The sequence below is a fragment of the Bidens hawaiensis genome, unplaced genomic scaffold, assembly GCF_021521415.1.
Source record: "Bidens hawaiensis isolate Kalapana, Puna unplaced genomic scaffold, B.hawaiensis_p1.1 tig00035909_1, whole genome shotgun sequence".
Classification (NCBI taxonomy): Eukaryota; Viridiplantae; Streptophyta; class Magnoliopsida; order Asterales; family Asteraceae; genus Bidens; species Bidens hawaiensis.
Window position 1 is genome coordinate 73,502 of NW_027496250.1, and position 15,072 is coordinate 88,573.

A 15,072-nucleotide genomic window follows, 5' to 3' on the forward strand; every position below is an offset into this window, starting at 1 on the left:
GTAGTTGTATTGTGGTAGCATAGGGGAGGACTGCGGACCTCGTACGTGCTATGGTTTAGGTTGCAACATAGGGGAGGACTGTGGACCTTGTACGTGTTGTGGATGTAGGATGGTATAGGGAAGGACTGCGGACCTTGCACGTACCATAAAGGGTGAACATAGGTAAGGACCGCGGACCTTTTACGTGTTCACGACCTTGAGTACAGGTATAGACGGCGGACTATGAACGTACTCACGGTAGACTGAGGTTAGTGGTTATAAATATGTGTGTATGTATGGTAGTAAGTGTGTATGTAGAACAGAAGGGTAACTAGTGAAGTATGGATATGTATCTACGGATATGTATGTATGTGTATGTATTGTATGGCGTTCGATTAACTAGAACTCACTCAGCGTAGCTGACTTTTAGTATGCACGCAGGTGAGCTGATTACAGAGTTAGCATGAGGACGACACACGGCATGGATTGAACGGCTGGCATCTGAAGAAAGAAGTAAAGATGTTTTAAATATAAAGTTTTGTGTTATGGTATCAAAGAAAAGGTTTAACGTTTTGTAACAAATGATTGATGTTTTATATTCCGCGAAAAGTTTTAATAAACTCTGATTGAAGAACTGTGTTTATGAGTAAATCCGACGCTAAAGTAGGGCTACCGGGTTCGGGGCCTTACAAGTTGGTATCAGAGCATAAGTTCGAGAGATTTAAGCATCCTACATGCTTAGACTCGAACAGAAAATGGGATTTAAGTAAGAAAGGAAAGAAGATGCCAGTTCAAGAATGCCATGTGTCGCTCAAGCAAGATCAGTAAAGGTAAAGTGTATGATTAAATGATATATGATAATGAGAAAAGAAAGATAGGTGAGCGTCAGGGATAGGAATAATTGATTGTTTGATTTGACAAGCTGCTTAAGTAGAACCAGCACAAATAGACTCATAAAGGGAAGTGTATAGGACACGGAAAGTAACGTGATCAGCTAATCACAACTGGCCACTGTTATTACCTGTTAGCCTTACTATCCTTGTACTAAATAGTTCCTTGAGTGATGATGTTTGTGTTTTTCCCTTTTAGAATACGGATGGCTGGAGCTGGAGAATTTGTGGGAACTGGGGGTCGCACAGGACGTCGTGGCAGGCCTCGTCTTGTCCGGCAACCCTCGGTAGAAGAAGCTTCCCACACCGAAGATGAAGGAAGCGCAGCTGGAGGAGACCAGAACAACAATGAAGAAGTTCAACTTAGCCCTGCAGTTCAAGCAGCCATTGTTCAAGCTGTAGTTGCTGCTGTGAAGAACCTGAATCCCGAAGGATCTGCTGGAAGCCGTGAGCGAACTGCTGAAGGGGCAGGGGGTGATGGTAAGGAGGTTGGGGAAGGAGAAAGAGGGGCCTCGAGCGAGGATAAGTCTGTGAAAGTCGATGATATGAGAAGAGGACAAGGTGGGTGCAGCTATAAGTCCTTCAAAGGATGCGACCCGCCGAAGCTAACTGGGTTGGGAGATGCAATCGCTACTCTCCAATGGATAACCACTATGGACAAGGTTATCCGCATTAGCGAATGCCGTCCCGACCAAGCTGTGGGTTATGCTACTCAGTCATTTGTGGAAGAAGCTATGTATTGGTGGGAAAGTGTGGAGCAGAGAAAGACTAGGGATGAGATCAAGGCGTTGAGATGGGACGATCTGAAAGAGTTGGTGATGAAGAAGTTCTGTGCAGATGCAGAGGTTGAAAGGACGGAGATGAAGTTCCTGAATTTGAAGGCCGGTATGATGACGCATCGTGAGTATACTACTGAATTCAGCCGACTATCTAGATTGGTGCCTGATATGGTTGACAATGAGGTCAAAAGAATCAAATGTTATGTGAGGGGATTGCCACAAAAAGTCCGCATGTTGGTCAGGGCAAATAAACCTGCTACTTTTGACTCTGCTGTTGAACTTGCAGAAGTGGTTTATGCTGACCTGGCTGAGGACGATGTGGTGGTGGGGGAAAAGAAGGAGAAGAAATGGGCTACCTCTGCTAAGCGGTCTGGCGATATGGTGACAACAACTGATGAGAGGAAGGCCAAGGTTGGGAACAAGGATGCATGTAAGACGTGTGGGCAAGTGCACCTGGGAGAATGCAAGACTGGGACAGACAGGTGCTATCGGTGTGGAAAGAGTGGGCATTATTCTCGAGAATGCCCTGATCGTCCAAAGTGCTTCAAATGCGGAAAAGCTGACCACATGGCTAGGGATTGCAAGGAATCAGGGGCGGTAGGTGCGAAAGGATGAAGACTTTGGGAAACTGCAGAGAGGAACACCTGATGAAGGAATAATTGCTCATGCAATGGTTTTATTAAATTACATTTGCTTAAGAACTTGTTTTGTGTTAAGGTCTAAAACTTATGTTTATCTGTGGCGTGTAATTATTTTGAGTTTGGTTAAGAATGATTATTATGTTATGGTGAAATGTTGTTTTAGATAATAGTGTTAAAAGTACTAATCGAAACCCTTAGAAGGATGAGATGAGTCTTGGTGCATCGAGGGTCTCATGGACAAGCTACCTTAAATAGCTAAAACACATGACCACCATTCGATGGCTGTAAAGTCGGAAGTAGGAAGGGTAACTCAGAAAGCGAAGGCATTTCTATAAAACGTGTAAATGTAAGAAGTTTTCCTTTTTAGGGAATAAGTTAGGTTTCGGGGACGAAACCTCTTTAAGGAGGGAAGACTTGTAACATCCTAAAATTTATAATGTTGAATAAAGAAAGTTATGTTTAGTAATTTCACGTTGTAGTTATTTAATGTCGAGTAAGGAACGGGTCTTGGGCTTAGTTATTTTATGAACTCGGCCTGTCTCGACCCGTAGGAAGCCAACCCGAGCCTAACCAAACCCGTAGTATATAAACGAAAGTTCTTGACACTTCCACCATTTTCACCATCTTCCTTCACTTACACCCACCCAAACACTCTCATTTCTAGAGAGAGAAGCTAGAGAGAGAAAGTTCTCAAATCACAAATCCGAGTCCACAATCTTGTTCCTAATCGTTTTTGGTAAGTCCCTCTCGAAAATCATCCGTTTTCATAACCATTTCGGCCTCAAATCGAGCAAAAACGTAACTTGAGTTTTCGGGTCAAAAACCGCCTTGTTTTGGTGTCAAAATGCAAGCTTTTGTGTTTAAAAGTACTAGGAATCGATAGCCCTTTCAATCCCGAGCATTTCCATGTCAAAAACTTCGATTTTGGGTCAAAAATCTGGAAAATCTGGAAAACCCGTGGGTTTCTCCGTCGCCCAGCTTGAAGGAGTCGAATCAGACTCATTCGATCGAATCAGTCGATCGAATCAGTCCATTCGATCGAATGTGTAGATCGAACAAGTCCAGTCGACCGAATAGGGAAGCAACCGAACGGTCTCCATCTTATTCGACCGAATGAGCTTCATATCCGACCGAACGAGTTCCTATTCGATCGAACAAGTGCCATGTCCGACCGAACGAGTTTTCCCAACTGGTTCGATCGAGTGTGTGTCTAGTTCGATCGAGTGTGCCTTAGATTCGATCGAATATGTCCCTATTCGACCGAATCAAGCCAGAACCAAGCCGAACGAGTTTTCCCAACTGGTTCGATCGAGTGTGTGTCTAGTTCGATCGAATGTGTCTCAGATTCGATCGAATATGTCCCTATTCGATCGAATCAAGCCAGAACCAAGTTGTTTCCAAGATTCGCCTGAAGTGAAGTTCGTTTATGAAATAAATTAAAAACCTAATGGAAAAGGTGTTAAGGCAGTTATCGAAAATAAAATTTTTCCAAGCTGACCTGGCAGCTTAACCCCAGCCAGGGGCTCTGCCCCTTGGACCCCGCTAGGGGCTGCCGCCCCTAGAACCCCGCTACCAGGGGCGCTGCCCCCGGACCCCCGTTCGTTGTGGGTCATATAAAGATAGAAACGCAACATAAGTAGTAGTAGCTAATTGATACGTGTAAATATTATACAGTTAGCCGTGCGCAGCTCAAGAGGGGAATAACTATTAACGGAGAGCGTAACAGTATTCAGGTGAGTTTCTAGCCCCATTTATGTGTTATGTTTTCGGGGCTGTGTGCATACTCGATGTGTTGTTAATACATTTATCCTAAGTGATAAGTGTATGCCATATGTGATATATGTGATGGATATGAATGGTTGCTTGTCGGTACGCGAACGATCTTCGGATATTGCGCGTACTGTCAGGTCAAAAATAAAGGTACGAATATTATACATCGAAGATGTATGAACATTACAAATGAATACTTGTCGGGGCGTGAACGATCTTCGGATATTGCACGTATCGACAAGAGGTATGGTTGTTAAATGAATGATGTAAAGAACGCCTAGGGTGTTCTTATGCTATGATGTAATTATTGTATATGTGAAGTAGGTGTATGCAGTTACACGAATGGTATGTGAGTTCTACGTTCGACATAGTAAGTTAGGATGGCAAATCCCTCTAGCTTTTGTCGGACATAGACTCGGCTGGTGATGGCGTAGTTAAGGACTGCGGGCCTTATACGTAAAGTAGATGATAGATGTAAACGTAGTTAAGGACTGCGGGCCTTATACGTAAAGTAGATGATAGACGTAAACGTAGATAGGGACGGTGGGCCTTATACGCGTTACAGATAATAGACGACAACGTAGTTAAGGACTGCGGACCTTATACGTATTATAGATAGGCATCAGCATAGGAAAGGACTGTGGACCTTATACGTGCTGTAGTTGTATTGTGGTAGCATAGGGGAGGACTGCGGACCTCGTACGTGCTATGGTTTAGGTTGCAACATAGGGGAGGACTGTGGACCTTGTACGTGTTGTGGATGTAGGATGGTATAGGGAAGGACTGCGGACCTTGCACGTACCATAAAGGGTGAACATAGGTAAGGACCGCGGACCTTTTACGTGTTCACGACCTTGAGTACAGGTATAGACGGCGGACTATGAACGTACTCACGGTAGACTGAGGTTAGTGGTTATAAATATGTGTGTATGTATGGTAGTAAGTGTGTATGTAGAACAGAAGGGTAACTAGTGAAGTATGGATATGTATCTACGGATATGTATGTATGTGTATGTATTGTATGGCGTTCGATTAACTAGAACTCACTCAGCGTAGCTGACTTTTAGTATGCACGCAGGTGAGCTGATTACAGAGTTAGCATGAGGACGACACACGGCATGGATTGAACGGCTGGCATCTGAAGAAAGAAGTAAAGATGTTTTAAATATAAAGTTTTGTGTTATGGTATCAAAGAAAAGGTTTAACGTTTTGTAACAAATGATTGATGTTTTATATTCCGCGAAAAGTTTTAATAAACTCTGATTGAAGAACTGTGTTTATGAGTAAATCCGACGCTAAAGTAGGGCTACCGGGTTCGGGGCCTTACACTCTAGCTTGATTATGAAGCTAAACGAGATTTAAATCGAGCCAACGAGCCGAGCCATGATCGAGCCGAGCCTAGGTCGAGCCGAGCTTGATTAAAAAATGAGCCAATTCAACTCAGATGGTTTCAAATCAAGTTTTTTTAGCTAGTTTTATTCGAGCTTTTATCGAGCGAGGCACGAGCTTGAGCTCCGAGCCTCGAGCTTTTTGAACAGCCCTACTATAACCTCTGCTTATGAAAAGTTATATTATGCTTAAGTGTAATCAAGGTTTGGGATATACCCCCGACTATGGTCTAAGCCATTATAATAATAATAAAATAATATTTAAGCGGAACCCCTACCTTACACGGGTATTTTGAGTTACACGCCTAAGATTGATCGAGCATTACTTATACTTTATAACGCATTCTAAGGCTTAAACCGTCAGACCTTCGGAGCTTGGCACACACTTCAAGAAATACATGCTTCTCGAGATTAAAATGTGTTTTGTGGAATGTGTGTTTTGGTGTGAAAAGAGGAGAGCCGTGAGGGCCCCTTTTATAGGCTGAAATTCCACGTCGTTGCGTATCGCGGCGGAGATTAAGGTTGGTCGTCACGTAGTGCGACGGGGCCTTTAGCTTCCTTAATTATATTAATCCATCGTGTAGCGCGACAGATGTGGGTGCTAGCCGTCGCGTAGTGCGACACCGCCTACTAGGGTTGCATCATCAACCTTAGGTCTGCCACGTGTCACTCGGTCGTAATGGTTACGTCGCGTAGCGCGATGAATTTGAAAATTCAGAATTTTCACTTTTAGTCCCTCTACTTTCACAAAAATACTAAGGTGGCTCTCAAGCAATTCGCAGTGATGCGAGTGTGCGAAGTGCAAAGAGCGCCAATAAAGCGCCACATTGCGCCCATCACTCGAGCACGTGCCAATGCCTGTGCGCTTACGCGTTGGATGTTTTGCACCCTTGCTAAGACCACCAAGTGTCTTGCCATATAATAATATTATTTTGTGGTATCTTTTTCCATATATGGAGCTCACGAGTTTTGTATACTATCAATATGGCAAGTTCTCTTTTCTTATTTACACACGTGCGGGATAATTACATTTTCTTCTTTCACCAATGTGGGATGAATCCACTTTTCTTATTTCACATCCTCCATTACATATTTTGAGTCCCTTATATTTTCTAAGTTGTCAAAATTGAACCAAAATTTTGGAATGTTACAACTAATATCTAAGTCACTAAAGGCTATATGATTATTATGTGATCTTCTAATGTTAGAAAGAGCAAACGAAGAGATAACATGAATACAAAGATCGTTTATCATAACCCAACCATAAAACATTTTGTTGGGACTATTAGGTTTTAATGACGGCAATTTCTAACGTGAAACTAAATCTGCATATGAAATATTTACTGCTTCTTTAACTTTATTCGTTATAACTACTCATTCTTTAATATTTTATCCCTTTAATCTCGAATTAAATATATAAAACTAAGAGTATTCATTGAAAAAAATGACATGAATTATAAAAATATTTCAGTTGACTTGAAATAATTTATTGTTTAACATGTTACTAAATCATTATATATCACCCGTATTCCCAAATAAACATTAATAATGTCGACTCATAACCCATCAACCCGATTTAGAGGTGTCTACGATTTGGGTTAAATTGTGAAACCGTCCAAACTGGTTATTGGTTTGGTTTGACAGTCGGTTTTTAGCTCTAGTATTTTGTTGGTCAGTCAGTTTCAAGATTTTCAAACCGTAACAAACGGTTTGATTTGTGATTTACACCGAAAACAAATCGTATAAAACCGGACTAGACCGTTTGATTAGGATATTTAGCTTTTTGAAAATATTACATATATTTATGTTATGCTTAATTTAATTCAAAGTCGGGTAAGCTACTTATTTAGCTTCCATTTTTCATGTGGTTATGGGCATATTATAAATGGGTTGTGACACATGCTTCTTGACTTCTTTGCTTTAGCACTATTTTTATCCCATTTGTAGTCTTCATAGTTATAAACTAACTTATATTATCCTCCACTTGTTCACGAATATTTAACAAAGATATTTTTTTCTTTAAAAATGTTTAAACTATATACTAGTAAAAGGCTCATGTACTACTCTTGATCATCAAGGTTAAAAGTTAAAACAGATGAAGACCTCTTAGGGGCATCTCTAATAGGAGATTATCCACCCATATTGAATCCTAGTTAGGAGAGAGAGAGAGAGAGAGTCTTGATGAAGGAGAGAGTGGCCATATGAAAGAGAGATAGAGGGGAGTGTATTGAAATTTCAATACGGTTTTGAAGAAAAAAAGGGAGGAGAAATGAGAGAGAATGAGGGTTTGAGTGAGGCTAGTGGGTGAGTAGGAGAGAGTTTAAGAGTTTTTATTTCAAACATCTCCACACCATTGGAGATGCTCTTATAATGAAGAATTTTGCACCGGGATGGGTTAGCTAAATTAAACAATAGTACAAACTTAACTGTTGACAGCTTGTATATAGGCTGTTCACGAGTCGAGCCCGAGTCGAGCCAGGGTGGTTTCGAGAATTAGACGAGGCATCTCAGCTAAGGCTCTAGCTTGATTTTGAAGTTAAATGAGATTTAAATCGAGCCAACGAGCCGAGCCATGATCGAGCCGAGCCTAGGTCGAGCCGAGCTTGATTACAAAAATGAGCCAACTCAACTCAGAATGTTTCAAATCAAGTTTTTTTAGCTAGTTTTATTCGAGCTTTTATAGAGCGAGCCACGAGCCCGAGCTTCGAGCCTCGAGCTTTTTGAAATCAAACTGGAGCCAAATCGTTAGTAACGTTTCGGTTTTGGTTTTTGAAAAAAATTGTTACTAACTGTTTGGTTTAGGATATAAAAACTGTTAAAATCGGACCAAGAACGTCCCTATTAACACCAGTTGTCTCTGTAGGGCTCGAACCCACCGAGTCTATCTATTCTTCCCGTGCAAATTTTACCTCCGGTTCGTTTTCTTGTTTTGTTTTCGGGGAAAAGTATAAAACTTATAACCACCGATTTGAGCAGGAAGAAGAAGAAGAAGAAGAGGAGGAGTAAGTTATTAACCACCGATTCCAGAAGCGATTTCGTTGTTAATTAATTACATATTCTTTTCCGGTACTTTAACCCTAATTACTTACTTACTATCTTCAATTCCTCATTGCTCAATCCAAATCCAATTCTTTTGTTTTTATCAACACATTCAATCATGCCCTTGATCCTCTCTCCAAACCTTAGTTTTCACCATGATTTTTACAACACCTCAGTTACAACTAAGTAAATTACATTTACAATTGCTTTTATATTGAGCCCTAGATTTCACATGGAAAACGAGGTCATCGAATTCGATATAGGATTAGGCGTCGGCGGAGACGAGTCGGTCACTATTATCGATGATGATGACATGACTGATGACTCTCCCAATATGGAAACAACCATCACTGCTACTGCCAGTGGAAGTGGCGGTTTCTTCATCGACACTTTGCCTTACGTCCCTCGCTTTGACCTGGAACTCGAGCCCTATGAAGGCATGGAGTTCGAGTCTGAAGAGGCCGCCAAGGGGTTCTACAACTCGTATGCACGCCGTGTAGGGTTCAGCACGCGTGTCAGCTCGTCTCGTAGGTCTAGAAAGGACGGTGCTATTATACAACGCTCCTTCGTTTGCGCGAAAGAAGGGTTTCGTAATTTAAACGAGAAGCGGACCAAGTACAGAGAGATTAAACGCCCGCGCACGGTCACGCGTGTTGGTTGTAAAGCCTCGATGTCTGTGAAGATTCAAGATTCGGGGAAATGGGTTGTGTCGACGTTTGTTAAAGAACATAATCATGAGTTGGTTCCGCCTGACCAGGTTCATTGCCTACGGTCGCATCGACAAATCTCGGGTCCCGCTAAGACTCTGATAGATACCTTGCAGGCTGCTGGGATGGGGCCCAGGAGGATAATGTCGGCTCTAATTAAAGAGTATGGTGGGATCAGTAAAGTAGGGTTTACAGAGGTTGATTGTAGGAATTACATGAGGAATAACCGCCAAAGGAGTTTAGAAGGTGACATACAAGTTCTTATTGATTATTTAAGGCAAATGCAAGCTGATAATCCGTCATTTTTCTATGCTGTTCAAGGGGAGGATGAACAGTTCACAGGTAATGTTTTCTGGGCTGATAGTAAAGCGAGAGAAAACTACACTTATTTTGGTGATACTGTCACATTTGACACCACTTACAGGTCAAACAGGTACCGTTTGCCTTTTGCACCCTTTACTGGGATTAACCATCATGGGCAGCCTGTGTTATTTGGCTGTGCTTTTCTGTTGAACGAATCTGAGTCCTCGTTTATATGGCTGTTTAAAACATGGGTTTCAGCAATGTCGGGCCGGTCCCCAGTGTCAATCACTACAGATCATGACACTGTCATACAGTCAGCAATCATGCATGTATTTCCTGACACGCGTCATCGGTTCTGCAAGTGGCATATCTTCAAGAAGTGTCAAGAGAAGCTATCTCATGTGTTTCTTCAGTACCCGAATTTTGAAGCGGACTTTCATAAATGTGTGAACTTATCCGACTCGGTGGATGAATTTGAAGCATGTTGGTTGCCTCTTGTTGATAAATATGATCTTAGGGATCATGAGTGGCTTCAAGCGATATACTCCTCACGCAGACAGTGGGTCCCGGTATATTTGCGTGACACGTTCTTTGCTGAAATGTCTATAACGCAACGGAGTGATAGCATGAACTCTTATTTTGATGGATATATTAACGCGTCAACTACTTTAAATCAGTTTGTTAAACTGTATGAGAAAGCATTAGAGAGCCGTAACGAGAAAGAGGTTAAAGCAGATTATGATACAATGAACACACTCCCTCCTTTGCGGACCCCATCCCCGATGGAGAAACAGGCATCTGAACTTTACACAAAAAAGATATTTATGAGGTTTCAAGAAGAGTTAGTTGGGACACTTACTTTAATGGCATCAAAAGTTGAGGATGATGGTGAGGTCACAACTTATCAAGTATCCAAATTTGGTGAGGATAATAAATGTTACCGTGTTAGCTTCAATGTTCTAGAAATGAGAGCTACTTGCAGCTGCTGTATGTTTGAGTTTTCAGGTCTTTTATGCAGACATGTGTTGGCGGTTTTCAGAGTGACAAATGTTCTTACTCTTCCCCTTGGTTATATTCTAAAGAGATGGACTGTGAATGCTAAGAGGAGTGTTGTACTTGAAGAACGAGTTAATGATACGTTTTCTAGTTATTTAGAGTCGCATACTGTTAGATATAATACACTTAGGCACGAGGCGTTTAAGTTTGTGGAAGAGGAGGCCGAGTCTGCTGACTCATACAATGTAGCCATGGCTGCATTGGAAGAGGCTGCAAGGAAAGTTGCAATGGCTGTGAAAAACGAAGAGAGAGTTATGGTTAATGCGCGTAGCAGGGAAGATTCTAGAAGTAATGGAACACTGACAAAAAGTAGTGTAAATCACCTTGGTAGTTTGGACCAGAATATATCAGAGGTTAGTTTCTTATCATCTTTCCAGTTGCCTGTTGTTTTCCAAATCTTAAATCCTGCAAGGATACTTCTTTTCTTTTTTGTTTAGCTTTCTTGATCTTTCTTATGATAACTGATGTTTTCTTCATATGATGCTAAAAGTAGTTTCCTTTCATTTCCCAAAAAGGAGAATTCTTTGTTTTGTGTATCATTGTTAGAGATTAATGTGAGTAATTGTGACCCGTTTGTGTGGAAATGGTTTATTTAGGGTTATAATTTATTGATAGCATATTAAATGGGTAAAATAAGAGATTTAGCTAAAATGGAAAAAGAATTCAGTTATTCTTTTTCCATGAAAAAAAGTTAATCAGTTTAAATAATGCCAAAGTATATTCAACTGTTTGCAACCTCCTAAAATTGCTTTTATTGATGTGATATAACAATAGTTTCATCACTCTAGTTTAAAATTGAATTCTAGGGTTGGCAGTATAAGGGAGCTTAACTTATGGAAGCAGATTCTAGAAAGGAGATTAACTGGGAATGAACTTGCATTGAATTTATAAATGTGTTAATTTATTGTGCAAAATGTATCTTTTAGATCATATTGAGTTTCTCTTGAATGTGTTCTGGATGTTAGGTTAATACTGGTCATAGGTTATGAATCACAATATGTATCTTATCAATATCACCACCATATAACATGATTATGATCATTAGTTGTGGTTCTGTGCAGGATGAGAAGGACAGGAAAATTGAACAACTGACCAATGAACTGGATTGTGCTAGGCGCAAATGTGAAGTTTATAGGACCAATCTGCTTTCAGTATTAAGAGACACTGAAGAACATAAACAGCAGCTGTTGCTTAAAGTGCAGCTCATGAAGTATAGCATGAAAGATTGCTTGTGAAGGTTGGTTTTCAACATCTTATAGTTAATTTTTTTTCATAGTACCGGGCACTTTTTGCTGGGTTTTTTCTGCCTTCAAAGGATTATTGGATGCCCAACATACATGCATGCATGCATACATATATGTATGGATGGATGTATGCAGTGTTTATATAATTCTGTTGATCCTCTTTTTTTAACTTTATGAGACGACACTTGTTATATAATACCTGGAACTTAAATTATTTGTTGCGGCTTAATGCCAGAAATAATGAGTTAAAGGTTCATTTATTATGTTTTTGATTTAACATTGTGTTTTCATTTACTTATGGTGAAGTCTCAAGTTGAATGGAGAGCATGGCTTATGGTCTTTTTTTATCACTTACCATGCATTGATTCTCCTTTAATCGGTACAAGTAATATTCCGTATTAGAGGTGAACAAAAATCCAATTTGTAACCCGAACCAGTTTGTGTTCAGAACCCTATTTGTGCACCTTTATTCCGAAGGGATATTGGTTTTTAATACTCTCAACTTTTACTCATTGGTAGATAACACTCCTAAGTTACGTTTTGTCTTCCACCACTCCCAACTTTTAACTTGTTTTCTCTTGTCACTCCTCAACCTAATGGGACCTAACTCCGTTAATTTTTTTGATGACATGGCAAGTTTTATATGATGTGGCATGGTATTTATTAAAAACCAATAAATAACATTTTAAAATATACTATTAAAAATAAAAATTTAATAAAGCCATCTATCTATACAAACCCTCTTCATCAACATTGAACCGTCTACAGCCAACGCCGCCTCACTCCATTTCTCCAGTCAACGGCTACGGCCGTTATCATACGTTATTGATGAACAAGAATAGCAAATTAGAAAAGAAGCACCCGGATGTGAACGGGATCACGCGTAATTCAATGAATGGGAATCGTGGTACCCTCTGTTATCGGCGAGAAAACCGATGTTCCGGTGAAGCCATGGCTGACAGGGGTTTACAACGTGATGAAATTGCTTTTCTTGTATGAGATTTAAGCCTAGCCACCCATCATTTTCAACTGGTTGTTAGGGTTCTTGCAAAATCTTGAAGCTTTGAATAATTTCAATGAAGGAAACATAGAGAGGAATGGATGGAGGAGGTGTTCTAGGTGAGCTTCAATGGTATTATTAAAAACTCTTCTTTTAGTTTTATTGATTAAGGTTTTTGTTTGTAACAGTGCTAAAAGAGATGAAGGGGTAAAATACCAAAAGTTATCGTGGTCGACAAAGAAGATAATCATTGTGGTTGTGGGTTCCGGCGATGGCTGACGGGGATGAACGTGGTGGTGGGTAAAGGTTTCGGCGTGGTTGCAGAGGTGCGGTGGTGGTGGACGTTGACTTCTCTGGTTATTATATCAGGCATTTTTATTTCATTAAGAGTATGTTATAATAATAGGGTTGAAATTACAATTATGCTACATCAAATAAAACTTGCCACATCAGCAAAAAAAACTAACGGAGTTAGGCCCCGTTAGGTTGAGGAGTGGCAGGAGAAAATAAGTTACAAGTTGGAAGTGATGGAAGACAAAACGTAACTTGAGAGTGTTATCTACCAATGAGTAAAAGTTGGGAGTATTAAAAACCAATATCCCTATTCCGAATGATGGGAATTGGTAGTGTGTCTAACAATGATGATACGGCTAATAGCATATGAACTTATCTTGTCACACGAAGAAAAAGTATATATCAATCACATGTTTAAATGCTTTAAGTATATTTAGTTCATATATTATATTTTTTAATGTTCAACCCAAATAATATTTTATGTAAATCCTTGTACAAATTCCCCAGCATTATGTTCTTCGATTGTTTAAGATTCTGATTGTTAATGTTTCTGAAAAGTTGATTGGGCAATGCATTACCTTTCGAATAGGCAACTCGAATACAAGACTAAGTAACCCTCTTTTTAGAACAATTATCAGACAAAAGTTGATGCATGCTTTAAAAAGTTTCATGTTGGAATGAAAGGCTACAGATCGGATAGGCCACTCGAATTATTGAAAAGTGATCGCGAATGGTGTATCTTCTTTTGAAGTCAATTATGTTGATTGTAGTAAGAACAAGGCTACCCAAATTTATAGTTGCGTCTCGTTTGAACCTGAATAGCCCGCGTCTGCCATCCTTATATTTGTTATATCATGAGAATGCGCCCAACGCGTTCTCCAAGTGCTAGGTTGAAGTCTGAATATGATAGGAATCATGCTATAGTTAGTCTTAAGTATCATTTGTCTATTTAAGAAGGGTATTAAGTGTAATTTCCTTTTCTATAAATAGGTTAATAACTCATTAGGGAGGACAGGAATGATATTAGTAAGTTGTTAGGCTCTTTGCTTGGCATTGAGAGAGGGCACAGTCCCGGGAACACTTCGGTGTTAGTCTATCGAGTCTGTAAGATCCGACAGGATCATCTTCTTCATATCAATTCTAGTTTCGGTTTATGTTACTTAATTCATTTTCAATTTCCATCGCCATTAATCTGAATCGGATATCTATCAGAATACATACTTGGGTAAGTATTCAGATCAGATCTTGAGTGTGACATGGGAGGACCAAAGCTGCAATTGGAGTCTTCGACTTTCAGGGAGTCTAGGTTGAGTCTGCAGCTTATACATATTTGCTTTTGTCTAGCTTTTGTATTTAAAAGAAGCTATGATTCATTATATGTGTAGCATTGCATTCAGTTTCCTTTAGACAAAGCTGAATCTCATGGCTTAATATCGATGATGATACAAACTTATACGATGGACAACTCAGATCAGTGATCCAGAAGCTAAAGCTAGGGGTGAGTAATAACCGAATCGTTAATCAAAACCGAACCGAAAAACCGACGTAACCGAATCGATATAACCAAAAACCGAATTTACCGAACCGAACCGAACTCTTCATTTTTTTAATATTTTCAAGCCTTTTTCCCTCTATTTCATGTATTATGTGTATTAATAGTTTAATACTGTCATTTTCATGTATTTATATCTTTATTTCATGTACTAATATCTCAATTTAATATATTTATACCATCATTTCATGTACTTATGCATTCATTTCATGTATTTTTAAGCAAAATTTTAGCCCAAGTTTGATACTGATTATTAACCGAAATTAACCGAACCGATAACCGATCGGTTAGGTTGGGTTAATGCTAATAACCAGCCGAACCGTGCACACCCCTAGCTAAAGCAAGACAGTTGTTGATTCAGCTTTTACGTACAAGTACATCTCAATCTTTTATACTCTATTTAGAGTATTCGCTTTTATGGAAAAGTTAA

At 39.9% G+C, this 15,072-nt stretch overlaps 1 protein-coding gene across 1 annotated transcript; it reads left to right on the forward strand.

The window, feature by feature from the left end:
* The first annotated feature begins 8,682 nt into the window (after nt 1-8,682).
* LOC143587863 (protein FAR1-RELATED SEQUENCE 5-like) lies at nt 8,683-12,164 on the forward strand. Its single transcript, XM_077069031.1, has 2 exons — nt 8,683-10,905; nt 11,614-12,164. The coding sequence occupies exons 1-2, from the start codon at nt 8,719-8,721 to the stop codon at nt 11,785-11,787; spliced, it is 2,361 nt and encodes a 786-aa protein (XP_076925146.1). The 5' UTR covers nt 8,683-8,718; the 3' UTR covers nt 11,788-12,164.
* Nucleotides 12,165-15,072: the final 2,908 nt, after the last annotated feature.